The sequence below is a fragment of the Halichoeres trimaculatus genome, unplaced genomic scaffold (assembly GCF_033239565.1).
Source record: "Halichoeres trimaculatus isolate MK-OKI-2021-1 unplaced genomic scaffold, fHalTri1.1 fHalTri1_scaffold_2, whole genome shotgun sequence".
Lineage (NCBI taxonomy): Eukaryota > Metazoa > Chordata > Actinopteri > Labriformes > Labridae > Halichoeres > Halichoeres trimaculatus.
The window spans coordinates 34,347,154-34,374,634 of record NW_027437180.1 but is presented as its reverse complement, the minus strand read 5'-3'; the positions used below and the strand labels follow the sequence as shown (position 1 = coordinate 34,374,634).

Below are 27,481 nucleotides of genomic sequence, written 5' to 3'. Positions count from 1 at the left end.
AGACTGTATCATCATGTCATCCGCCGGTTATCAAATAAGAGTCCACAAACATTCAGTAATGTCTAAACAAATGGCTTGGAGTGCAACAGAAAGGGTCAGTGTTTCCAGCTCCTCAGAAAGGAAAGTAGCTTTTGGCTTTCGCTAGAAGTCACGAGAGGTGGCTTCAAGTTGCTAAATGGTGCCATTGCTTAATTTGCATAATCTGCTATTTGCATGTTATTTTCATAGACACTGAAGGAGAGAGGAATAACTGTGAGGGAGATAAAAGAAAGAAAAAAACACTTTTCATATGTTTAGAACTACAAATAAACCTCTTTTGTCACAGTTTCTTTTTTTTAATGCCAAAATAACGACTCTCCTCCTTATCCCTGTTTTGGGAATGAAAAAGTGACTCAAGATAGAACGCTGCATTCATTCGCATGGAGTTCCCTACTGAGCAAGCAAAGAGGACTACGAGCTTAGTCAGCACGAGATCAGACAATTAAAATGCATGTAAACATCTCAGTCAGTCCAAGAAGAGACTGAGCATAGCTTGAGAATGCTATTGCAATCAGACTGTGATTGGATTCAGGACTCAGCAAGTCTTGACATGCCTCTCTGCATTCAGCATGAGGAAATTTTACCCAGAAGAGTAAGTAAACGACATAAATATGATTGCAGAGCTCCAACACAACAAACAAACACAACGGCACATACATACATGAAAACACAGAGCTACAGCTGCGTTTATGGTTGTTAGAATATTGGCATGCAGCTTTGCTTATCAAAAAAGGACAGAGTGTGATGTTCTCGGCTAGATGTCTGATTCTTTCTGATGAGACTAGATCCTCCGCTGTGACTTCATGACTGAGCTATGACGTTAGTTGGACTGCTGTGTGCATGTAAACTTAAAGGTCCCATATTATGCAAAAATCACTATAATAAGTCTTTTAGTGAAATTTGTGGGTCTTAAGCTTTCCTCCCAGCCCACAAAATGTGATATTTAATAACCAAACCTGTACTTAGTAGTGCTTGTGAATGTAAAATCCTGACCTGAAACGAGCTGTTTGAAATTTCTGGGGTTTGCCGACATCAGCGATTCCCTTTTCATCAGGAGCAAGTCTGACCTGAACCCCCTTCCCGCATCTGGAGAGAAATCTCTCCAGCAACGGGGAGAGGAGTGTGGCTGTTTTTGGCTGTAAACAGCCACATAGCTCCATGCACAAGCTTCCCGGAAGAAGACAAGACTGAGTGTCTAGAGTTCATTTCTCAAGGAAATGTGCCAGCTACACTCAGTAAAACTGTGCAGGTGTGTGCTAGTCACTTCACAGCCGACTGCTTTTCCAACTTTGGACAGTACAACAGAGAGCTAGCGAATAGACTGGTCCTGAATCCAGGCCTATTACCAACCATCCACCAACAAACCTCGAACCCTGGAAATGTAAGTATTTTAAATGCTGTGTGCTGTGGAGCAGATGTAAGAGCTTTTCCTCGGCGTCTCCCCTGTCTCTGTGTTAGCTTCTTGCTAACTTTAGCTGCGGTTGGCCTGTTGCTTTAGCCTGTAATGTTACGGTAAACGAGCTTTGCTGTTTTCTAAACATTGTGCACTCGGAGCTCGTGGCGCCGCTCTCAGTAATGGTGAAGAGCGGGGCGGTATCAGCGGTGGCTCATTTACATATGAAGGCCACGCCCACTAAATCAGAGCGTTCTGAACAGAGGGGCTATGAGAGCCTGGAAACAGTGCTGCTGTGCCTGATTTATTGGCTTTTTGGACCAAAACATGTTACTACCATTTCATGAAGACATCAATGATCCATATTAAACTGCAGAAAAGGAGCAAAATATGGGACCTTTAATGTTTTGGATAGAGAAGGGGTTGAAGAAAGATCATTACACACTGAATAACTTCCATCCAATTCTGCAATTTTGAATGCAACGATTCAGTCACAGACCTGTTACAAGCAAAAAGGAAAAAGTCTTGACTGAAACTTTAAACTTCTCACTCTGGAAGTTGGCCAGTGTGCAGAAATCTTTCCTTAAATACTTTGCCCAAAAAGTAGATGTTCAAAGTTTTTGCTTGTTCTGGAAGGAGCCCTTAGAGCCCACTGCTTGTTGAGAAGAGTAATACTTGTTAATTGATACCTGCTTCCTTTACGACCAAGTCTCCAAACTCCAGGAAAAAGTTGCTACATTTGTTGCAAGTAGCTTTTTTAAATAAGAGTTGAAAAGTAGCTAAGATGGCGACACTGGAAATGCTTTCAAACCATTGTTTGTACACTGCTATTGTCTAACTTGCTTTTCTTTTTGTCATAAGTGAAATAAAATCTTTGATTTCAGTGGTAGCAGACCTTGGTAAACTTTATACATGTAGATCTCCAGAGGTGCCGAGATGTTGTAACTGTTGGTTCAAGTCTTTATTCCTCTAATTTGTTTCCTGTTCCTGCAGTACGCCAAGGCCTTTGTTCCTTAGAAAAGTCCAGGATGAAATGAATTGTTATCTTGAAGCATACATTGTCTGCGATTGTCTTCAGGTGTAATGATTTTTTTTTTCCAAGATGAGCAACAAAGTGCAGTCAAGCTTTAAACGTCATCTCCACTTTGATGAAAGTGCCATGTGTTTTGATTGTTGTCTGAGCTGCACAAAATGCTTTAACTCCTGTTACCTCAAAGCATGACATCTGAAACTCAAAAATTCAAAAGTGCGGGAGTTAATGTGCAAAACAAAAAAAAAAGTCTTCCCAGAAGCACTTTTTCCATTAACTCTGGGATTTCAGATCATTATTTCCAATCTTCTCTTTCGATTTCACTGAGGTGCCCCATTGTTCGGCAATAACTCCTCAGACGCTGGCTCCTGCTGAGCTCTTTCAGGAATCATCCTCACACTCACACTTCCACCATCTGTAGTGCTCGGGTTCACTCTGAATTTCCGATTAATTGGCCGAACAGCCCGGTAAAACTGCCTCTTGAAGGTCTCACTAAGGATTATATAGAGAAACGGGTTGATGCAGCTGTTAGCGTAGCCCATGCTAATAGCAATGTTGTAGGCGTAGGAGAAAGCTAAGCTTGGTTTCTGCACCCCGAGGTGCACCAGCTGGAGGATGTAGTAAGGGGCCCAGCAGATGAAGAAAGCCAAGCAGATAGCCACCGCCATACGGGTCACCTTCCTGGTTCGTACCCTCAAACTCCGAGGAGGCAGAGGGGCCACGCTGGTGGACATGTGCTGCAGGATCTTGAAGAAGACCAAGCAGATGATAGCCAGAGGTATTGCAAACGCCAAGAAGAACTGGTAGAGTGTAAACCAGTATGTATCAGTGACAGGGTCAGGCAGGAGGAGAGCGCAGGCCACCATGCCGTCAGGGAGCGTCATCAGGCCAGCGTACATCCACACAGGGATGATGGTGAGTAAAGACAGACCCCACACTAAGCCAATCACCAGCGCTGCCACACAAGGCGTGCGGATGTAGTTGAAACGAATGGGATGGACTGTCGCCAAGTAACGATCCAGCGTCATAGCAGTGAGGATGTACGTGCTCACAATCTGACTGTTTGAGTCCAGCGCCGTGATGACCGTACACATCGCCGCTCCAAAGTGCCAGGAACCATTTCCCAGCAGCTGGTGGAGGAGGAACGGCATTCCAAGTAGAAAGAGGAGATCAACCAGGGACAAGTTTAAGATAAATACATCCGGGACAGTTTGTTTGGCTCGGCACTTGGTCCTCTTCATGATGGTGTAAATAACAATGCAGTTTCCTATGATACCAAGGATGCAGATGATGCCAGAAATGACATGGAGGATGGAGCTGCAGTGAAGGGTCCCATCTACAGCTGGAGATGAGGAGAAAATAACAACAATCAATGAAAGCATTTTCTCTGCAATCATGCTTATATAAAATTGTATATCTTAAAAGGCTCTTTATGCAGTCCTCATGTCGGAGTTTAACGACCTGTGAGGCAGAATAACTGAGGTTCTGACAGGAGGTTATTAAGTGGGCGAGTCCACTCGCCACTAAAATGTCCTCTGTCTTCATTTCAGGCTGTTTCATCTTGGACATAGTTGTTTATCTGCATATGTGTGGGTGTGTATAGATTTTTGTAATGTGTGTGTGTGTGTGTGTGTGCTCTGGCATTACAACATTTAATGCAAAAGGAGATAACCACCACATGCTTTGTAATGTTTTTCATGATGGTCAAGGTATTTTTTTAATCAAACAAACTTTGAAAAACTCAGCAGAATCCTTTGAATATTTTTATGTTTACAAAGTTTAATAAACTGCATTAAAAAAACAAAATTCTGTTTATTTATTTTTAAATAATCAAGGAAGTAAATCTCACTATAGACTTTATTTGATAAGTATGAACGTTGCACAATTTATAACAAATTTTGATCTAAAACTTTGAATAACAGGTGATAAAATAACAACATAAAAGCTGCATTCTGGTGCCTGACATGTTGGTTTCGATATTTGCTCTACATACCAGTCGACGAGGAATTTGTGAATATGAGAGAGAAATTGGTGAGGTTCAAAAAATCCATTGGGAAAAAAAATTAAATCCAACTTATGAAGTATGACAAAAATCTTTCCCCAAAAGATGCATCGCAGGCAGCGTGATGAAGGAAAGCCGTCTCAGTCTGGGTGATGTTTTAAATCCCTTCCTCGGACCGAGACGCGGTGTGTCGTCGGTGATGGAGTGAGGAGCAAGCGCGTGCAGCTTCACTCTCCGCGGAGTTGCGACTGCAGCTGCAGGTGTCCGTCAGGCTGGGGAAGTTGGTTGCCTTGATTGTCTCTCCAGCAGGAGCGAGTGTGCGTAAAAGCGCGCGCATGGGTCCAAAATAATTATTTTATTATGTTGCTATGCAAAGAAAAACTATGGGAAGCGTTTAAGAATCGATTAGCCAAAGTTGGATGGCTAAAAAGTTCGAAGTCACAACACTGTGTGAAGAATACAACCACATTTTATTGTGTACTTCCTTGCGCTTCCGTTCTTGAAGCCATTAGTCTTCATTACACATCTGTGTTGAACCTCACAGTTGTCTGTAAATGAGTTTCTGGTCGGACAAGGGGAAGATAACGAACAACAGGTGTTTCCACTTTGCTTTAAATGAACCGATGCCACCCTGACAAATATCTGTCAGCCTCCTGCAGTTTCAACACCACACCGAGTTTTGTTTCCAGTTTGAACCACAAGATGACTCTGCTGCGCCTCGTTTAGAGACCTCCCAGGACTCCTGCCAGAAAATTGGATGTGACTCAAGCGAGGTTTGAGGGTCAGAAATACTTCCTCAAGACGCCTGAAGAGTTTTTTATGCACATGTGTAGAATATTTATTGAGTTGGAAAGTTTTCTGGAGATGATTTGGTTTATTCTGAGTGATAAACGTGGGATTTGTTGAAGGTATTCGAGCAACTATGTCTGCTTTAAGTAATAAAATGTCACACGGATCTCAGCATTTGGACATTTTTGGATTGAGTAAATGTCACCGACTGACGCAGCTTTGTGTTTGTCTGCCTCATGCTGTTCTAACATCATTACCTGGAACAGATTTCTGTCCTCATAACTGTCTGCTTGAAGAGTTGGAGCAGAACTTGAATCACTAATAGTAAGTTTTTCTCGTAAACAGATTATCATTTTCAATTAGTGCAGTTGTGACTAATCTCTTCTTGTTCATACTGAAAGCAGAGGTCCTAAAAAAACACACGTGTGCCTCTTCATTATCGTCTGCTTTTTCATTATTTACTCTGAGAGGCCAATCATTGCAGAAAAATCATCATCCCTGCTTCTCTTTGAATCAATTCAAGCCAGGTTCTTTTTTAAGGCAGGGTTGCCACTTGAACTCAAAAGACCTTAACCTCTTACATGAAATGTTTTATTATCATCTCCAAGGTTCAAAAGTCTTCTTCACAGATCTCTGTATAAAACATGACCCTCCATTCATCTTGTTCTTTGAAGCCTTTCACACCATTTTCTGAATTCATGAGGTAGCAGTTTTTGGAGTAATATTCAGTTAGTTTTCTAAGCAGCTGGTTTTACATTTGGTTGTTATTTGGAAGCTTTTTGGTGTGTTAATTGTTCATATACAGAAACAACCAGGAGGAGACAAGCATTAACACTAATGAACCACTGCCTCCTTGATTAGGTTCACCTGCTGCTCGTTAGTGCAAATATCTAATCAGCCAATCGCATGGCAGCAACCCAGTACACTCACCCATATTGACAAGATGAAGAGGAGCTGCAGAAGGTCAAATTGAGCATCAGAATGAAGAGAAAAGGTCATTTACAGCACGATCACACTGGGGATCTGAACCAAATAAACTAAATGAAAAAAGGAAAAATATAAAACTATTACCATTTATACCAAGAAAGTGTTTCTTTTGGATTTGTTTTTCTTTGTTGATGTAATTTTGCACTGAAGTTTGTAATTTTACAATTGAGGGTTGATTTACTTCTCGTTATGCTGTAAAAAAAAAAAAACGTTACTATTATTAATGTTGTTAATTTTTTATTAATTATTACTTTATATTGCAAATCTAAAGGCATGCTGGCTGTATTTTTGGTTGTCTGATCAACTTCATATAACAGCAATAAGAACCTAAGAATTAAACAGTCCTAAAGTAAGTAAATCCAAATGATTCCAACAGACGAACCAACAGCAAACCAATCAGGCAAAAAAAAAGACAACGCGCTCATGCAACAAAAGATTGAAGCAATAAACTGATCACAAGTAATCAAATGAAAATAAACACACACATGCAAATAACTCCCAAAAAAAAAAAACAAATACACAAGATTAGCCGACAAAAATAACCACACCCATGCAATAAAATATCAAGACAGGTAACCTAGATGCAAAAAAACACACACAAAAAAACAACATATAAATAATCACATGCATCCAAAAGAAAGAAACAAAACCCTCAAACTTAACACATAAATATTACACAATGACCCTTCTTGCACCAATAGAAAACAATTAACAAAATACCTGCTTAAAGAAACAGAAAATAATAACCAGCCCAAAACACAACCCAACCCCAAAAGGAAACAATAATATCATTCAAATTGATGCGCAATCTGCACTTAACTAGCGCTTTGAAGTGCTGCGTGGCCAGCCTGGGCCTCCGTAGAAACGCAGCAGCAGCAGCAGCGTCAAAACTGCAGACAGTTCGTACTCGCGCAGTGAACATAAACGTCACAAACCAGAGGATTGGGATCTCAGCATCCCGTACTTAATCACAAACCTCTCACACGTCCCGCAGTCAGTACCGAGGCCGAAGAAAGAGCCGGGTGAAGGCTCGCCGCTCCGTTTAACTAGAGCGAAAGTGAAACTTTGGGAAAAGTGCAGCAGAGATCTAAGGGCAGGAAATGGATGCTTACCCCAGAAACGAGACACTGAACCCCAGGAGAGCCACCAGCAGAGCAATCCGTCCACCAACATTCAGTAGGAAAACGGCAAGGCACATTACCTGGACGGGGGACAAGACGCGCAGACCAAGATCCTGAAAGCTCTAGGATCCCCAGGTACCCAAACACACGACACCACACACTCTGCCACCTCAAGCAGTGGAAGCAGGGGGGATGAGGCCAAGTAATTACCCACACCTGTGCACATAGACACGCGATGTGGCGTGGCCACACCGAACAGGGCGCACAGCGCCAATAGCGACCAGGAGGAAACAACCTCCGGCCACAAAAGCAGCTTTGAGGAACAAGTGCTGCATCAATGCCCTAGTACCTCGATGAATCAGTGTATGAACTGTAACTTTTCAGCACACACATCTTGAAGGACCCAGACGTATAAAAACAAAGAGTCACAAAGAGTGACAAGTTTAATTTGCTCTTTGCTTTTCTGCGTCTGGGTCTTTCCAAGATGTGTGTGGTGAAATGTTGGAGTTGATCAAACAACTCGTTGTGGAGTTATTCATGGAGTTACTGGGGCATTGCTGCAGTGCTTGTCCCAAAGGACACAGCAGAGCTCCTTTGGGATGTGATGGAACAGGGGACTCTGATCATGAATGTTCAGCCCACAAATCTGCAGCAACTGTTTAATGCCACTATTTCGCTGGGTGTATGTTGTTTGTGATGTTTATGGACCCTAAACACTTGAAGTTGGTGACACGCAGTTATACATATACAACCTCCATGCTGTGTGTGGCCCTCCTTACATCTCTCACCGAAGCTTTGAGCAATCAGCACCATAGTTGCAGCTCTTGACACAGCCATTAGCGCTAACTGGTGACATAAAAAACAAAAAAAACAAAACAAAAACGGCAGCATGCAATCAATGCTCTTTAGTCTGCTTGCCAGAGCTGTAAATAATAGCAGTATTGGAGGAAGGGGCTTAAGATTGTAAGGTAAGAAGCAAAGCAGTTCGAGCTAACCCACAAATATGAAGGTACACCATTAACCCTACCTCCTGATTGATATTTTAGAGGTTTGCCACAGTTTTATTCAGTTTTCCATCACAGGAAATAGAGAAGTAAACACTACTCAAATGGCCTGATTACAAAGTAATACATAATGAGGTTTTATAGAATAATTTCAGGATAAAGTGTGAGCTAATCAACGCAATTACAAGAGAAGAGGCAGGTTCTGTGACAAAAACAAAACAAAACAGGAGAAAAAAAATCATTTCCTATTGAAGAAAATTAGTAGTTATGCAAATGTGAGATGTGTGATGCCATTGGCAAGGTAGCACTAAAACCGAGCAGCAGGGTGTTATTCATCATGAATTGTATCAGATGCTTTGGATAATCATCAGAAAACACACAAAGCTGTTCTTTATGCAACACTTTCTTCAGTAGAATTTCATTTTTAAAGAGTAGCTGCAGGCATTTTATCAGTATTCTCAGCAAAGCCTCCATAGATAGGTTTTATGTTGCACAGAAATTCTGTTCAGACTGATTTGCTCATGCTCTTTAACTTGTGCATGTGCTCATCATATTCGTCTTTTTTTCCTGTCTCTAAGAGGTTTAAACTGAGTTAACCTTAGATTTGAAGAAGTTTTTTTCAGGGTGTGTTTAGTTGAAGCTTTCAGTTGGGTATTTATCAGCTGTTATGGCATAGCTACAAAACATCACGCAAAAAGTACAGAAATTTGTGTTTAGTAGATCATTTCTTTGTTGTAATTATGCTTCTTGGCAATAAATCTTGAAACATTGGAAAATGACTTTATTCCCTTTCAAATTGTGCCACATTTATAAGGTACATGTATTTGTGGGATGAGCAGCAGAGCTGAGTTTGTGGGTTGCCAAATTTCCTCTTCTGATCCCAAACAGCAGATTTTTCCTTTGAGTAGAAGCATTACAGATAAATAATAGACCAAACACAATTTTTTTTGCATTTAGTGCTAATTTTAGATTGCTATAACCTTTAAGAACCCTGTCGCCAATTAAGCTACAATAAAATACAACTAAGATTCAGAATACAGCATACTTTATTTATCCCCGAGAGGAAATTCAGGAGTCACAGCCTTCAGCCAGCCTCCACCTCCACAGGGTCCAGGACTGAGCTTCTTCAGCAGTCTGTTCAGTCTCTGACTCCTGGATCCTGTCTGCTCACAGCAGGTGAAGTTCTTGCAATGTAGTGTTGGCGTCTTATGTTAGCTCTGTTAGCCATGTCTGTGAATAGTATGATGCTACTCTGCCCTCTGGTTTTCCCTCTGTTGCTGGATTAGCACAGCTAGCTCGTCCATCTGATTGGAGATAGATCTTACTTTCCCAATAACGATGGATGGAAGGACAGGTATATGTCGTCACTTCTCAGTTCACACCTGAGAACCAGCACGTTGTCCTCACCTCCTTCTCCTCACCTTGTGGGAAGACATCAGGCCTTGCACCAGTTAGCATTGACATGCTACAGGCTGCTAACAGCTAATTTCGCATGTAAACAATGCAGTCATGGTTACATGTAGGATCTCCAGACAAACACAGGAGCAAAAATAGTAAAAATATCACTGAAGACAAATCCAGTTTGGTGTCCATGACCAACAAATGAGCCATACAAAGTAATGATCCACTCCAAATGCAAAGATGCCAAAAAGGAGACAAAATGGACAAGGAGAGGGAGCTGCCGCAACAGGCAGCCACCTACAATCAGCAGCAATCAATAGTTATTTATTTCTGCAAAGCACTGTTACACAAAAAAAACAAAAACAAAAACAAAAAAAAACAATTTTACTTACTTTGTGTGCAAAGAGTAACTGAATGTATTGGGATATGAAGCATGAATTTGAAATGGAACGGCTTTTCAATTTTCAGATGCAGTTGTTGAAGGCTGCGGCCCCTGAATTGAGACACAGCTCATGCTTGTATGAAAACCTAGAGCTATTTATTTATTTATTTATTTAGAAGGACAGTGCTAGTCATGAACGTTTCAGCACAGCGTAAATAAACGAATATACCTGATTGTCATCTGTTGTCCCTAGCAGGCCAGAGCAGAATTCATAGTCATAGGAAAGGAATCTAAATACTCATAGAGACGTTACATTGCCATAGCACCAACTATTAAAAAAAATGCAAAAACAAACCCTTTAAAGTGCTAATTAAAGATAATTGGAGATGTCAGTTAAGGAGAGTCTGTTGTGTCTTTCCTGACTTTGATGAAAAGAAGTGGTCTGAAAGATTCAACTGCTACGGCACACAAAAGAGAAATGAGGACATTCGTCAATTTCCTGTTCTGCTGAGTTACCCTTGAGCTTGATTGATTACAAGTTGTTTGAGAATAAGTACACACAGTGGCTAGCTGTGATAAAATACGCCCCATTGATCCAAAAGACCAGCGAGGCTGCTGGTGAAAGATGAATGAGCAGATCTATCATTTGGAAACAGTACATCTGAGCAGCTGCTGAGAGCAAATACAGAGGGATGACGTGGAAGGAATGGACAAGTAAATGTTTAGTATATACTTATAGTACAGATTAGTATCTTTCAACATCTATTTTTTAGTTTGTTGTGTGTGTCAGGTACACTCAGAGCAATCAAAGCATCCCACTTCTGTCAAGTGGTTGTTCTTGGCAGGAGTATATTGGCTCCAAATTGTTGCTTTCTCTGACAAGTTGATGATTTACTGGGTGGTTTTGTGCAGCAGAGACATCACACTATTGCATATACGCCTCCATCAGAGTGGTTTGACCTCAGAGATGTGCCAAGCTTAGAAATTAAGCTCAATATAAAGGTTTGATTTTAAAAAGTTTTGTCTTTGGTTGAATGTGTTATTGGAGGGTAATAGAGGCAGTTCTAGTTGGATAAAAGGCTGAATGCTCTGGGAAGGTTAACTTTCAGTCCCATGGCTGACACACTTAATGCCCTTTCAAATTCACTCCTATTTAACCAATTTAACCAGTTTTGACTTCAAGAAAAAGCTCAATACCCCTGCAAGGATGTGTTGCTGGGAGATTAAAGACAGCAATTAATCCTGACAAAAGACCTTTTTCTTCCCTGTGACACGTTCTTCTTCCTCAATGAACAGATTGTCAGTGGTAAGAAACAAAACCTTTAACATCTACATGACAAAGCTGGCAGAAACAATTATCTAATAAGTGGGAACAAATTCTGCAGCTTGTAATTTTTTGATAAACCCCAGTATTCTAAAAACTTTATGGCTGAGACCTCCCAAAATGCTAAACAAAAAACTTTTGGACTTGTCTAGGTGTAAAACTTTCTGCAGCTGGCTTGTGTGTTTGGCAGACCCAAAAAAGTAATCAGCTCCCAAGGATGAGTCACTGTGAAATTGATTACTTTATTGGTCTACTCTTAATATTCTGTACCAGAGGTGTCTCCTTCTGCAGTCGCTGCAGAAATGTGTCTTGGAGTGTAATGATTCTGCGTTGCAGCCCAGAGTTTCAGTATGGACAAGAAAAGATTAATGTCTCCTCCAGTGCTTAGTGTTTTAATTTTATTGCTGTAGAAATGAATGAAAAATACTTGTTTGTTTTATCTTTCATGTTCTTGCTAATGCCTTTTCTTCCTGTAAAACATGATACTGGTGTTAGGTTTGAAGTTAAAAAAGCTGAGTCACAAAAAAGCTAATCTACTACCTGTCCATCTACTATCTGGCAGGTCCATGTAAACAGGTAAGGTTCAATAGTTTTTTTTTTACTGCGTAAAGTCATCAGATGCTATTAACATGATGAGGAAAAGGCAATTAATTTATCCCACCTTTCTGACAGATTTCGCTTCATATTTATCAACAACTGCAAATCCCATACCCCCACAGTCGCACATGGTGTCCCCCAAGGCTCAGTGCTTGGCCCCCTCCTGATTATCCTCTACATGCTTTCCCTTGGTCAGATCATTCACTGCCATGAACTACAGTTCCACTGTTATGCAGGCGATATTCAAATCTATATTTCCACAAAAAACATCACTCCCGCAGTCCTCTCCACTACCACAAACTGCCACATCAACATAAAGACCTAAATGAACAGCAACTTCATTAAACTCAACTGAAATAAATCTGAACTCATTATCATTGGCCCAAAATCCCACCTCCCCTCTGCTCTGGATTTTTCTCTCATGGTCACACAGTCGTCACCTCCACCCCCCACCCCCCACCCCCCCGTCTGCAACCTTGGCATCACCCTGGATCCCACTCTCTCCTTCAAATCACACATCAGGAACATGACAAAATAACAATGCACACCTCCATTCTACCCTCTGCTTCTCCACCGCCCAAACCCTTTTTCATGCTTTCATAACCTCATGACTGGACTACTGCAACGCCTTCTTTCACGGCCTCCCCTCCTACAAAACCTACAAAACCTGCAAAACCTAACTCGCTGAATTTTTGAGTCAGAGTTCTCAAATTTTAATGCAAGGTTCCCACATTTGTTTCCTGCAAATGGCACCAATTCAAACCTCTGCAAGAATATCACAGACCTCACCAGGTGATGTCAAATACATGGTGGTCCTTTGTTACAGCCATCCCCACTACCAGGGTGGGTTGTAACACATGCTGGGGTAAGTTGCAACAGTTGCTCAAACACTACAGTGTAGCTATGCAAAGAGCACGTATATCTAACAAAAACAATGTCTGTGTTTGTGCATGTATGTATTTTTAATCAAAGTCACAATGGTGACAAGTGGTTGTTTGTAACCCTGGAGTGGTGCCTCTTTTTCTTTTTTAAGGTGGAACATTTCCTCCTGGCCTTCAGAGAAAACCTTGCCGCTGCTCCAGTAACCTACACTGGGATATCACTGGGTCCAGTTACTACACTGGGATATGACTGGACCCTCAGCTTCTGCAGTGATTTGTAGTAATGCAGCAGATCCCATGTGCCTTCCTGACTGATCTGACTGACTTCCTGTTCTTTGTGACTTCATCAGATGCTTTTTTAAAAGCACCTGCAGGCACACCTCAGTCATTCTTTACCACTGCCTAGGCATTATATAACATTATCAAAATCAAGAAAATGTTCTTAGTTGTACATAAGGGGATGTATCACTTTTTAAAGACGACCCCACCCATGTCGGCCAGTGTTTAGCCAGCTGTGTTAGCATAGTGGATTAAAATTAGCATGGGAAAAATGCATCACATTTAGCCTGAGAAGCTACAGCTTATTCTGACATAAGTCAAATGGTTTTACCTGGAACAGTTTAAGTACTAAACACAACTATAGAATGAGCATGCACCTGTTTCAAGCCCTGACAATCACAGTGTGTGATCAGGGTGGGAGTGGGTAAATATTGAAATGATCACTCCTGTCTCCCGGTCTCCCTTGTGTTTACAGCCAAGCTGCTCGATTTCTCACTCACTCCCGCTCCCGTGAACACATACCACCCATCCTTTGGCACCTTCACTGGCTCCCTGTCAGACATCGAATCATCTTCAAAGATCCTGCTCACCACCTACAAAGCCCCCAGTAACCTCGCTCCCCCATATCTTGTGTCCAGTGTGACCCATACATGTTGTTTCCCTCTTAATGACTTATTTTCTGACTGATCGACTTTAAAACATGTATGATCATACTACGGAGTGACTTAAAGTCCAGAAAGTATGGTACTTAGTTTATCACTGAAAAATTACCGTTGTAAAGAAATTGTTATCTTCAACCTTCACAACTTTAATAAATGCAATAATAAACTACTCCTTGTATGACTTAGTTTTAATAGAGTGCATGTTTTCATATTAAAGGAGCACCACCTTCCACATGACCGTTTTAAAAGTGAATAATTGACAATGACCTGTGGCTTTGAACATTTATTAGTCTTTATTTGAGTGTGCACAGGGGTCATTTACATTTAAAAATGTCGTAAATTCACTTCAAGTAAACTTTAGCATGGCATCATTGGCTTTGATCACAGTACACATAATTATTCAACAACAGCATTGTGGCTAGTGAAAATGCTGACTGGCTAGTAACTCTGGCTGGTGAGCAAAAAAAGTTAAAGTCAAGCCCTGGTTCTATCTGTTAGCATATAAGGGTTCAAGGAAGAGAAAAGGGGGCTCAGACTTTGTGAACTGACCCCCGCACAAGTTGTGTTAGTCAGGGCTGCGTAATCTTAACTCTGAGATCTCTGTGAAACCATATCTTTTTGACGTATAGTTAATACATTTGTGTTCAACTGAGAACCTGGACACCTTCTGACTCATCCTTCCCTGTCCATGGAAAGAAGTGAGAAGAGAATGGAGCCAGATTAAAAAGGTCAGACAGATCCTCCCTCAGTGCCATCTATATTTGTATACCTTCACTGTGTGAAGTATAACCACAGCTGAAGTTGTCTTTGCATGGCTTTTGTGATTCTCGACCAGATGTAGAAGCTCAGATCAGTCTGAAGGTGTTAGGAGACATTTTCAATAATAAATAATATTGAAGAAAAATTGTACCGACAGTGGGTTGTTTTATGCTGTAAATTGAAAAACATGCTTAGATATCCGACTAATCTACGAATTAGTTCCTTATGTCAATGTATTCTCACACCTGGGGTTTGGAGACCATCTGAAATAGGAGATGTTTGGACACGTGTGAAAACAGCAATTTCACCCTCATGTGGAGCAAAACAGGACAGCGCGGTCACACTCTTGAATCGAACCCTTGGGTGTTTCATTACAGCTGCATGAGTCATTGCTCTTGTTAGAGGTAGCTATAGTTACAGGGATTAAGTTACCGGGGATGCTGGTTACAGCTGATTGTCAGCATAAGATAAGCAGTGATTTACCATTTATAACTTGATGAATATGCTCATCTACCTGACTCTAGATTAAGAATTGACCTCCTGGATCTGAGTTGACTCAAGACTCATTTTGGCATGCAAGGACTGTGAAGTGAGGACTATACAGTGGGGAAAATAAGTATTGAACGCATCAACTTTTTTCTTTTTTTTTTTTTTTTTTCTTATCACATTTATTTCCCCCCTCCATTTGTGAGCTACCACCTTATCGTGGTGGAGGGGTTTGCGTGTCCCAATGATCCTAGGAGCTAAGTTGTCCGGGGCTTTATGCCCCTGGTAGGGTCTCCCATGGCAAACAGGTCCTAGGGGAGGGACCAGACAAAGAGTAGCTCACAAAGACCCCTAATGATGACAAACAGAAATGGTGCAGCGTTTCCCTTGCCCGGACGTGGGTCACCGGGGCCCCCTCCTGGAGCCAGGCCTGGGGGTGGGGCTCGATGGCGAGCGCCTGGTGGCCGGGCCTACTCCCATGGGGCCCGGCCGGGCACAGCCCGAAGAGGCAACGTGGGACCCCCTTCCCGTGGGCTCACCACCTGCAGGAGGGGCCATAGGGGTCGGGTGCAAAGTGAGTTGGGCGGCAGCCGAAGGCAGGGACCTTGGCGGACTGATCCTCGGCTGCAGAAGCTAGCTCTAGGGACGTGGAACGTCACCTCTCTGGCGGGGAAGGAGCCTGAGCTGGTGCGCGAGGCTGAGAAATTCGGGCTAGATATAGTCGGTCTCACCTCGACACATAGCAAGGGCTCTGGAACCAGCCTTCTCGAGAGGGGTTGGACTCTCTTCCACTCTGGAGTTGCCGCTGATGAGAGGCGGCGTGCAGGGGTGGCGATACTCATTGCCCCTCGGCTCGGTGCCTGTACGTTGGAGTTTACCCCAGTGGACGAGAGGGTAGCCTCCCTCCGCCTTCGGGTGGGGGGACGGATCCTGACTGTTGTTTGTGGCTATGGTCCAAATAGCAGTTCAGAGTATCCACCCTTTCTGGAGTCCTTGGAGGGAGTGCTTGAGAGTGCTCCGTCTGGGGATTCCCTCGTCCTACTGGGGGACTTCAATGCTCATGTCGGCAATGACAGTGAGACCTGGAGGGGTGTGATTGGGAGGAACGGCCCACCCGATCTGAACCCGAGTGGTGCTTTGTTGTTGGATTTCTGTGCTCGTCACAGATTGTCCATAACGAACACCATGTTCAAGCATAAGGGTGTCTATATGTGCACCTGGCACCAGGACACCCTAGGCCGCAGTTCGATGATCGACTTTGTAGTTGTGTCATCGGACTTGCGGCCGCATGTCTTGGACACTCGGGTAAAGAGAGGGGCGGAGCTGTCAACTGATCACTACCTGGTGGTGAGTTTGCTCCGATGGTGGGGGAAGATGCCGGTCAGACCTGGTAGACCCAAACGTATCGTGAGGGTCTGCTGGGAACGTCTGGCAGAGTCTCCCGTCAGAGAGAGCTTTAACTCCCAACTCCGGGAGAGCTTCAACTGTGTTCCGGGGGAGGTAGGGGACATTGAGTCTGAATGGGCTTTGTTCCGTGCCTCCATTGTTGAGGCGGCCGATCGGAGCTGTGGCCGTAAGGTGGTTGGTGCCTGTCGGGGCGGCAACACCCGAACCCGCTGGTGGACACCAGTGGTGAGGGATGCCGTCCAGCTGAAGAAGGAGTCCTATCGCGCCTTTTTGGCGTGTGGGACTCCTGAGGCAGCAGACAGGTACCGACAGGCCAAGCGGAATGCAGCTTCGGCGGTTGCCGAGGCAAAAACCCGGACATGGGAGGAGTTTGGTGAGGCCATGGAAAACGACTTCCGGACGGCTTCGAAGAGGTTCTGGACCACCATCCGGCATCTCAGGAGGGGGAAGCAGTGCACTGTAAACACTGTGCTCAGTGGAGACGGTGCGCTGCTGACCTCGACTCGGGATGTTGTGGATCGGTGGAAGGAATACTTCGAAGACCTCCTCAATCCCACCGGCACGTCTTCCTTGGAGGAAGCAGGGTCTGGGAATGATGGGGTGGGCTCTTCCATCTCTGGGGTTGAAGTCGCCGAGGTGGTTAAAAAGCTCCTCGGTGGCAGGGCCCCGGGGGTGGATGAGATCCGCCCAGAGTTCCTTAAGGCCCTGGATGTTGTGGGTCTGTCGTGGCTGACACGACTTTGCAACATCGCGTGGACATCGGGGGCAGTGCCTCTGGATTGGCAGACCGGGGTGGTGGTCCCTCTTTTTAAGAAGGGGGACCGGAGGGTGTGTTCCAACTACAGGGGGATCACGCTCCTCAGCCTCCCTGGTAAGGTCTATTCGGGGGTACTGGAGAGGAGGGTCCGTAGGTTAGTTGAGCCTCGGATTCAGGAGGAGCAATGTGGTTTTCGTCCTGGCCGTGGAACTGTGGACCAGCTCTATACCCTCAGCAGGGTCCTCGAGGGTGCATGGGAGTTTGCCCAACCTGTCCACATGTGTTTTGTGGACTTGGAGAAGGCATTCGACCGTGTCCCTCGGGGAGTCCTGTGGGGGGTTCTCCGGGAGTATGGGGTGTCGGGCTGCTTGTTACGAGCCGTCCGTTCCCTGTACGACCGGTGCCAGAGCTTGGTCCGCATCGCTGGCAGTAAGTCGGACTCGTTTCCAGTGAGAGTTGGACTCCGCCAGGGCTGCCCTTTGTCACCGATTCTGTTCATAACTTTTATGGACAGAATTTCTAGGCGCAGCCAGGGTGTTGAGGGGGTCCGGTTTGGTGACCTCAGGATTGGATCACTGCTTTTTGCAGATGATGTGGTCCTGTTGGCTCCATCAAGCCGTGACCTCCAACTCTCTCTGGATCGGTTCGCAGCCCAGTGTGAAGCGGCTGGGATGAGAATCAGCACCTCCAAATCCGAGTCCATGGTCCTCAGCCGGAAAAGGGTGGAGTGCCCTCTTCAGGTCGGGGACGAGATCCTGCCCCAAGTGGAGGAGTTTAAGTATCTCGGGGTCTTGTTCGCGAGTGAGGGAAGGATGGAGCGAGAGATCGACAGGCGGATCGGTGCAGCGTCTGCAGTAATGCGGACTCTGCACAGGTCTGTCGTGGTGAAGAGGGAGCTGAGCCGGAAGGCAAAGCTCTCTGTTTACCGGTCGATCTTCGTTCCCACCCTCACCTATGGTCATGAGCTTTGGGTAGTGACCGAAAGAACAAGATCGCGGGTACAAGCGGCCGAAATGAGCTTCCTTCGTAGGGTGGCCGGGCTCTCCCTTAGAGATAGGGTGAGAAGCTCGGCTATTCGGGAGGAGCTCGGAGTAGAGCCGCTGCTCCTCCGCGTTGAGAGGAGCCAGATGAGGTGGCTTGGGCATCTGGTACGGATGCCTCCCGGACGCCTCCCTGGAGAGGTGTTCAGGGCATGTCCCACCGGGAGGAGACCCCGGGGCAGACCCAGGACACGCTGGGGAGACTACGTCTCTCGGCTGGCCTGGGAACGTCTTGGGATCCCCCCGGAAGAGCTGGCCGAAGTGGCTAGGGAGAGGGAAGTCTGGGCTTCCCTGCTTAAGCTGCTGCCCCCGCGACCCGACCCCGGATAAGCGGAAGAAGATGGATGGATGGATGGACATTTATTTCCAAAGATGCAATTCAAACAAAATTTCTACCATTAACTCAAATAATCCACACAGGAAAAGAAATCACAACGTTCAGGTCCATAAATAATGATTGTGTGGAATTAAGTGCAATAACACAGGAAAAAGTATTGAACACACTAACTGAGACTTATCTAATACTTAGTGGAGAAGCCTTTGTTTGCAATGACAGCTTCCAGACGCTTCTTGTATGTTTGAACTAATGGCCCACACTGCTCAGGTGTGATTTTGGCCCATTCCTCTGCACAGATTGTCTTTAAATCTGGAATATTCTTTGTTGCCCTCTGGTGAACCCTTTTCTTTAGTTCTTTCCACAAATGTTCAATTGGATTTAAGGTGATTGACTAGGCCATTCTAACAGATTGATTTTCTTTTTTTGAAACCATCTGAGAGTCAACTTTGCCGTGTGCTTTGGATCGTTGTCCTGCTGGAAGGTCCAGCCATGTCTCATATTCATCATCCTGGTGGATGGCAGCAGATTCATATCAATAATTTCCCCATACATGTCTCCATTTATTGCTCCGTCAATTATATGAAGTTTGCCAATACCATGAAATGAGAAACAACCCAATGCCATGATGCTTCCACCCCCAAACTTCACTGTTGGTGTAGTGTTTTTGGGGTGATGTGCAGTGCCATTTCTCCTCCAAACATGGTATGTAGTATGACAGCCGAAAAGTTCAACTTTGGTCTCATCTGACCCGACAACATTCTCCCAGTATTCTACAGGCTTGTCAAGATGCTGTTTAGCAAACTTTAAACCAGCTTCAACATGCCTTTTCTTGAGGAATGGAGTCTTGCGGGCTGAGCATCCATAGAGGCCATGGCGGTGGAGTGCAATGCCTATTGTTTTCTCTGTAACAATTGTACCTGCTGCCTCCAAGTCTTTCTGGAACACTTTTCAGGGTAGTCTTTCTGACTCCCTGGTCAGAAATCTTGCAAAGAGCTCCTGTGCGTGACCTGTTGATGGTAAGGTGGTGCTTCTAATGGCCCCAACGGTGCTGACTGGAATATTCAGGTGCATTGATATAAGTCTGTAACCAGTTCCATTCTGATGCTGAGCAACAATCAGGTTGTGAATGTCTTCAGAGAGCTCTTTGCCTTTACCCATCATGAGGTGTGTCGTATTTAAATGCTTGGTGAAAAAACAACCTTTTTTAAAGGATCATCAATTTGCTCTAGCCCAGCTGATGTTGGTTTGCACTAATTGAAAGTTCAAGTAATAATTACTGACAGATTTCAGGTGGTATGGTGCATTTCCTTGCCAAAGTATACAGCCTTTCCATGGTGTGTTCAATACTTTTTTCCTGTACTATCATACTTAATTCCACATAATCCTTATTTATGGACTTAAATGTCATAATTTCTTTTCATGTGTGGATCATTTGAGTTCATACCAATGTCTGGTAGAAATTTTGTTTGAATTGCAGCTTTGGAAATAAATGTAATGAGAAAAAAGTTGATGCGTTCAATACTTATTTCCTTATTTCCTCAGTGTTTTTTTGTCGATTTGTCTAAATAAAGAATTTGTACAGCCCCTCATTGCATTCTGACCAGCCAAATTCAATACTGCATACTTTTTTTAGTATAAAACAGTATAAAAAATGCATTTAGATACGGAAATAACACGAGTAGATGTAGAAGATAGTAGAGCATAGCAGTAAGTCCCAGAAAAGTTAGTTTCTCCTGCAGTTTTCAGCCTCATACCAACAACAAACAGACTCCAAGTTATCTCTCCAATGCCTGCAGCATCTCCTACCAGCACAGCACAACAAAGAGAGAGCTAATCTACAGTGTACGCAAGGTTGTTTATTTGATCCCAGAACTGGCTTTGAGTCTGCCAGTCAAAGCAGAGTTATCAATGCTGGCATCTAAAAAATATTAAGCTGTGTTGACAGGTCAAATGAAGCTTCAAGATAAAAAAAAAAAAAAAAAAATCTGCATTCAAAGGAACATAATCAGAGTTTGTAGACCTCAAAGAGAGAAAATAACTGAACTCAAGAGTGTGGATTATTTTATTTATGCTTTGAGTTTCAATGCAGTTGTCTTGCCTCTGATGAATGTTAAATCAAATACCTAGAAATCAAATGCCAACCTGTTACTTTGGGGGAATGCTGTTCAGCAAATGAAATCTGACATTTAGATGTGCTGTTCTGGAGTTGGGTAATGCTGGAGAAAGCCAGCTGCAACGTTCTGTGATGTCTGCCTCACTCTCACATGTTGCAGCAGGTTTCAGTGATGTGCCAGGTCTCAGGTTTACACTGTTCCTCCTGTAGCTGCCAGACGTTCAGTCACAGTGCTACTGCTGTCCCTTCAGGCGAGATCAGAGGGTGATGGAGGTGTCTGCTACAGACAAACCAGTGTTCTTTATATTACCCCATGGAAGAGGGAAAAATGAACGTTTGAAGCTCATATGCAGTCAGAGTTATTTAAGGTTTATGATGTAATAGTCGTAGAATGATTAACAGATATAATCCAGTATGAAATTATTTAATTTTGCAAACCAGCTTCCTAACTAAACCAAAACCTCCGGCTGCGACAAAAGAAGACCATGTAGAAATGCTAAAACCTGAAGTTATTTGAGATTCCCATTGACGCCACAGATGGGGAACTGAGTTTGTGTCTCTAATGCCTGAAATACGCCAGATGTGTCTGCAGTGCGTCTCCGTTCTGTTACGGCAAACAGCTCAAATAGGTTTCCATTAAAGTCAATCTGTCAACTTACGCTGGATCCATTCTGTTGCAGTGCACCTGCGTGACTGCTATGTCATGTCCCAGGTAATACGCAGCCATCCTATTTTTGACAGACGCAGAGCTGTGATGCATTGACAGGAAGTTATGACCATAAACTACCTACAAACACCCAGTGACTTTCATAATAAAACAGACTGTGTCATAATAAGCTTGTATTTAGCTTGACTATTATGATAAATGGATATAATGAGCGGAGTCAGATCAGGAGTCAACAAGTTTGAGGTTTTACAGCCCAACATTTATAAAGAGAGACTTATCAATGGAGTGGGAAGTGCGGGAACTCCTCGGTCTGTGACTTCAGCTGTCTGTCAGTCAGTGGCGTGGCGTGGAGATTTTTTTTGAGGAAGCCAAGTGAGACAAAGCCTGTTATCTGTATTTTTTTAGGGAGTGGGGTACATAAAAGGCTACTTTGCCGTTTGTATCGCTAGTTCATGTAACGGACCTGTTAGAGTGCCCAGAGAGCGCTCGTTTTACTTACTTTGAACACCGACACACGTCCTTTCGCTCTCCCACCCTCACTCACTCATTCACACACGTACATTGTCCTCTTGACTTAGCTTAAACATCGTATTAATTATTTCAACTGCCCACTTAAACACACAACCGGCCGCTTCATGCACACTGCTAATGTGCTAACCTCCCTGATTTCATTCAGTGGCTCGAGGATGACGATACTGTGATTTGATTGGTTTGAGGCCAAAGACGGGGTGGCTTCCCTTGGCACAGTCTTGGTCAATCACAGATGAGCAGTGTCAAGACCACGGCCTCATCTGATTGGTTAATCATTCTTGTTTTTTTTCACCAAGGGATGCCAACTCTGCTTGGCTTCCTTGCGGACAACAGCGTGCAGTATCGTATTTTCACCACGCATTCGCCACAGAACATGTACGAGGGCGCTGTTTTACACATCGTAAAATGCTCAATAACTAGAGGAGAGGAATAAGGAAGAGATGACGGTGACAAAACACAGAAGAAGTATTGAAACTGTTAAAAAGGAATATTTTCATTAAATCACAGCTACAGTCTAAAAAAGAGAGGAAGCATGGCTTCCCTTGGCCTCCGGGAGAAAACGCCACTGCTGTCAGTCATGCTGTTTTTCTGACTTAACACGCAGCTGGTGTAGGGTTGCCAACTTTGAGGCAGAGGGATACGGGACGGGACGGGTCGGGATGGGACCAGGTGGGGGAGGGTGTGGGGGGGGTTAGTTTCTCGCTACATGCACATAAGTTGCGCACACTGAGACTTTAGACTTGATTTGGACTCGTGCTCTAAAGACTTCAGACTCAACTCTGACTCGTTTTTCTGGGACTTGTTACTCTGGTTACCACTTAACGCATTGGGTGTGTGCCTCGTGGCATCATGCTGTATCACTCGTACACGACACGACAATGTCGACCAGCAGCAGACCTGCAGCTGCTGCCGTACCACTTGTCATTACACTTTGTTATAGAAACAGGACGGCACCAACAAAAAGAGTGCTGACTGCAAAGTCTGACAAAGTCTTCAGGATCCAGATCAAAGATGCTGGATCCGATCCACCACATGAAATTTTATCAGTCACCTGAAAACTCACCTGAATAGGTCAGTCACATTAGCCCATATAGATGGTTAGCTCAGCATTAGCTACGTAACGTTAACTTAACTTTCTGCTAGCTTTGTAACTGAATATATGAATAGATAAGGGAACTTTTGGTTGTTGCACTTGTTTACAATGAGGTGTGTAGACTAGGGTTGCCATCTGTTCTGTAAAATACGGAATCGTCCTGTATTTCACACATAGAGGTTGCGTCCCGTTTTAAATCAATACGGGATGCAATTTGTCCCATATTTTCAGATTGCCTTGAACGCTGCACCACTCTGCCTGAATTCAACATACGTTCGCGTCCGCCCAATAGAAACGGCAGTTGTTAGGTTGATTTTAAGCCTGGAATAAGTGCTTGTCATTAATTTGGTGAGAGAAAGTCACAGGAAATCAGCAGTAAACATGGCTGTGGCTGCATTTGGTACTCCGCCCTGTGCCCCATTTAAATGAATGGCTTGACAGTGTGTGAAACGGTTTCAAAGGAAACGTTAAAATCTGTCACTGAGTGCTTTCTGTGGCACATGGTGGCCTGTTGGATGTCTGACAGCATGTGGCTGAGAGCAATGATACTGCAACATCAGGACAAACAAATGTCACTCACAATTCTTCATACCCTCCAGATACAGGAATCTTATTAATAACTAATAAAATATGATTAATTTGGAAAAGTCCGTCCTACTTAAAGAGTCAACAGAATGAGATTTTAAAAAGGTATGAATTATTTTTAAGCTGCCACAGTGTTTTGCTAAATATATTTTCTCAGATTGGTCATTTCTTACCAAAACATCAAGAATACAGACATTTCATTAGTAGGACATGAAAAAGTTCAATACAATTTTGATAACCAGCATCATTCATGACTATAGAAAAAAAAACAACAACAAAAGGACAGACTGGAGAGAATACATTTTGAAAAAAGTATTTTGAAATTATTACATATTGACATGAAACTTTAACTGATATGTTACCAAAACTGGTGCCCCACACTACTGTTGGAAGACTTGTGAACATCCCTGCTTGAGGCTGGCTGCAGAAAGTCTTGCAACCAAATCCACACCAAGGCAAAAAAATAAATTAATTAAAAAAAAAAAAAAAAAGAAGAAGTCATTTTTACAGCAAAAACAAACGTATTTACAGTCTGGTTCAAAGTGCATCTTAGCTCTTTTTTCAGTAGGCCTGACCTGGGAATGAATCATTGAAATAATTTTATGAATAGCCACCTGAATGAGCTCCTCGTGCATTAAAGTCTCCTTATCTTTAAACACTCACACTTTACAGTCCATTGTTAACTCACCTTTATCTGAAGTAGTGACTCCCCTTTGAGAAAAAAGGTGCCACATATAGAGATAATGACATGAAAGGTTCCTTTTTTGTTCACTGTCAATTTCAAGTGCTGTGAAGATAATAAAGTAAGCCAAGAGAACAAAAGAGAAACTGCATTAAGCTCAAATGAATCAAATTGTGAAAAAAGGCAGAGATAAGAGGTTTAACTGAGACTTAGTGACGAGGCGTTGTCCCTGGGCTGATGCTCTAAATTGAACCTCTGATTTGTTTATTCAGCTACCTGGCATAGAGCGAAGGATAGAAGTCACAATCTGTTAAAAGAACAACCGAACAAAAGCTACCAGCAGGGTGAGTCTGAAACTCAGTGTAGTCAGATTGATAGCAGAGACTGAGTTCATCCTTATTCAGCTCTCAGTCCTGTGGGCATCAGTGTGACATCTATTTTTTATGACATCCAGAGAATTTTCTACACCTCAATGGTGATCGATGTAAGAGGCTGCCTGGACCCTGTTTCCCCCCAAAAAAAAGCCAGTCTGTGATGATTTATTGGTATGTTTGAGTTAAATCATCATTGTTTTGATCAATCAACCCATCAATGACTGTATTTGGATCAAGAAAGACTTAATGAATCCCTGCTCTGAAACCATTTTTTTTTTATCTCAAAAGCCCAAGAGCTCTGCATGGTGGCGCAACAGTTGACCCTACAGCCTAACAGCAAGAAACGTCACTGATTCGATTCCCAGCTTGGCTGGTGGGCCTTTCTGTGTGGAGTTTGCATATTCTCCCTGCGCATGCTTGAGTTCTCTCCAGATACTCCGGCTTCCTCTCACAGTTCAAGAACATGCTCATCAGATTAATTGAACACTCTTAATTGTCCGTAGGTGTGAATGAATGGTTGTCTGTCTATGTGTCAGCCCTGTGATTGACTGACGACCAGTCCAGGGTGTACCTCTCCTCTTGCCCAATGACAGCTGGGATAGGCTCCAGCCACCTGCGACCCTGAACAGGATAAGTGGTTAAGAAAATGAATGAACGATGAGCCTGGGAGCTCCCCAAGCAGTAGAAATAAGTTACTGCAATACTTTTTTTTTAAAAGGTCCCATATTATGCAACAATCACTTTATTAAGTATTTCAGTGAAATTTGTGGGTCTTTGGCTTTCCTCCCAGCCCACAAAATGTGATATTTAATGACAAACCTGTACTTAGTAGTGCTGGTGAATGTAAAATCCTGACCTAAAACGAGCTGTTTGGATTTTGGGGATTTGACGTCAGCGATTCCCTTTTATGACCAATCAGGAGCAAGTCTAACCTGATTGATCCACCAGAGCAGATACCAGAAAATGCTGAAGTTGAAGGGCCATCACTGCTTTATTTTTGGCTGTAAACAGCCACATGGTTCCATGCACAAGCTTCCCATCTCAGAAGAAGACAAGACTAAGTGGCTAGAGTTCATTTATCAAGGAAATGTGCCAGCTACAAACTGCGCATGTGTGTGCTAGTCACTTCACGGCTGACTGCTTTTCAAACTTTCGACAGCACAACAGAGGGCTAGCGAATAGACTGGTCCTGAATCCAGGCGCATTACCAACCATCCGCCAAAAAACCTCTGACCCTGGAAATGTGAGTATTTTAAATGCTGTGTGCTGTGGAGCAGATGTAAGAGCTTTTCCTCAGTGTTCCCCCTGTCTCTGTGTAAGCTTCAGGATGCTAACTTTAGCTGTGGTCAGCCTGTTGTTTTAGCCTGTAATGTTACGTTAAATGAGCTTCGCTGTTTTCTAAACATTGTGTACTCGGAGCCCATGGCGCTGCTCTCAGTAACGTGGAAGAGTGGGGCGGTATCAGCATTGGCTCATTTACATATGAAGGTCACGCCCACTAAATCAGAGCATTCTGAACAGAGGGGCTATGAGAGCCTGGAAACAATGCTGCTGTGCTTGATTTATTGGCTTTTTGGACCAAAACATGCTACTACTATTTCACAAAGACACCAATCATCCATATTAAACTGCAGAAAAGGAGCAGAATGTGGGACCTTTAATTTTTGGATTGGACATGTTTAATATTATTAATCAAAAATGACCTGATATTAAAAATAGTAACAGTAGGGGCTAAAGTATAACAAATCCAGAATGTGAAATATCTTGGATATCACAGTTTTTTATATTAATCAAACTGTAATTTGTAAAATTTTAATCTTGCTTTGTAGTTTTCTAGTGTATTCATGATGGTAAAGCAATTTAGGACTCTATCAGACTTCACCTCTGTTAATACTATTAATAGTGGTCGCCAACCCCTGGGCGGTGGACTGTTACTGGTCCGTGGGTTTATTGGTACCGGGCCACACACTAAAAACACTCAACTTTCCTTTTTTTTTTTTTTGATTTACTATCTGATTCTGAATAATGTTTTAATTTGAATAATGATCAGATTCTCTCCATCATACCCACCTATGACTCATTCTTGACGCCAAACCCCCCAAGCTAGTAAAATGGACAAAAAACAAACATCTTTGGAAAGTTTCTTTCGGCAGGGTAATAGAGCCAGTGGGGAGACAGAAGAAGAACTGGTCCATGAATCTGTACATTAAAGTAGTATGTGGCGCAAAAAAGGTTGGGGACGACCATGTTAAGACATTTAGACTCCTTTAGACCTTCTGGGGGGGTAAATCACATGGTTGTGCTCTACACCTGTGCGTTCAATCACGCCTTTCTACAAAAAGAAACGAGCCATACGAATGTCAGAGAAAATTGCCTCAGACAAAGAGATTCTCGATGCTAACTTTTTGTTAGCATGTTTTTAGGCCTATGACTGTGTTCTTGGTGAGAGGGTGAGCAGAAGAGGAGCTTGCTGCATGCTCAAGGGATGAAAGGATTGATAAAAGACCAAAAGGAAAGTGGTCTACATACTTCAGGGACAGCCTCCATGTCTTTCTGAACATGTCAGTGATCTTGGGTTATTGAGCTTGTTTACTAATTTGTGCTGATTGCTACAAATTTCTGAGTTTCTGGGGAACATCGGAAATTGCGGCCCATTTATGATGAGGCGCGAAAATTGTCTCAGACTGTAATTGCAGTAATACTAGGAAAAAGTTTCATTTTCAGTGAGACCAAAGTGCTGCAGGAGTCTTCTGAAAGGT

The 27,481-nt window shown here is 43.4% G+C and overlaps 1 protein-coding gene across 1 annotated transcript; it reads right to left on the bottom strand.

The window, feature by feature from the left end:
* Positions 1-380: 380 nt before the first annotated feature.
* mchr1a (melanin-concentrating hormone receptor 1a) lies at positions 381-7,428 on the bottom strand. The gene is made up of 2 exons (XM_074697296.1): positions 7,353-7,428; positions 381-3,804 (listed from the first exon to the last, which is right to left on the bottom strand). The coding sequence occupies exons 1-2, from the start codon at positions 7,411-7,413 to the stop codon at positions 2,783-2,785; spliced, it is 1,083 nt and encodes a 360-aa protein (XP_074553397.1). The 5' UTR covers positions 7,414-7,428; the 3' UTR covers positions 381-2,782.
* Positions 7,429-27,481: the final 20,053 nt, after the last annotated feature.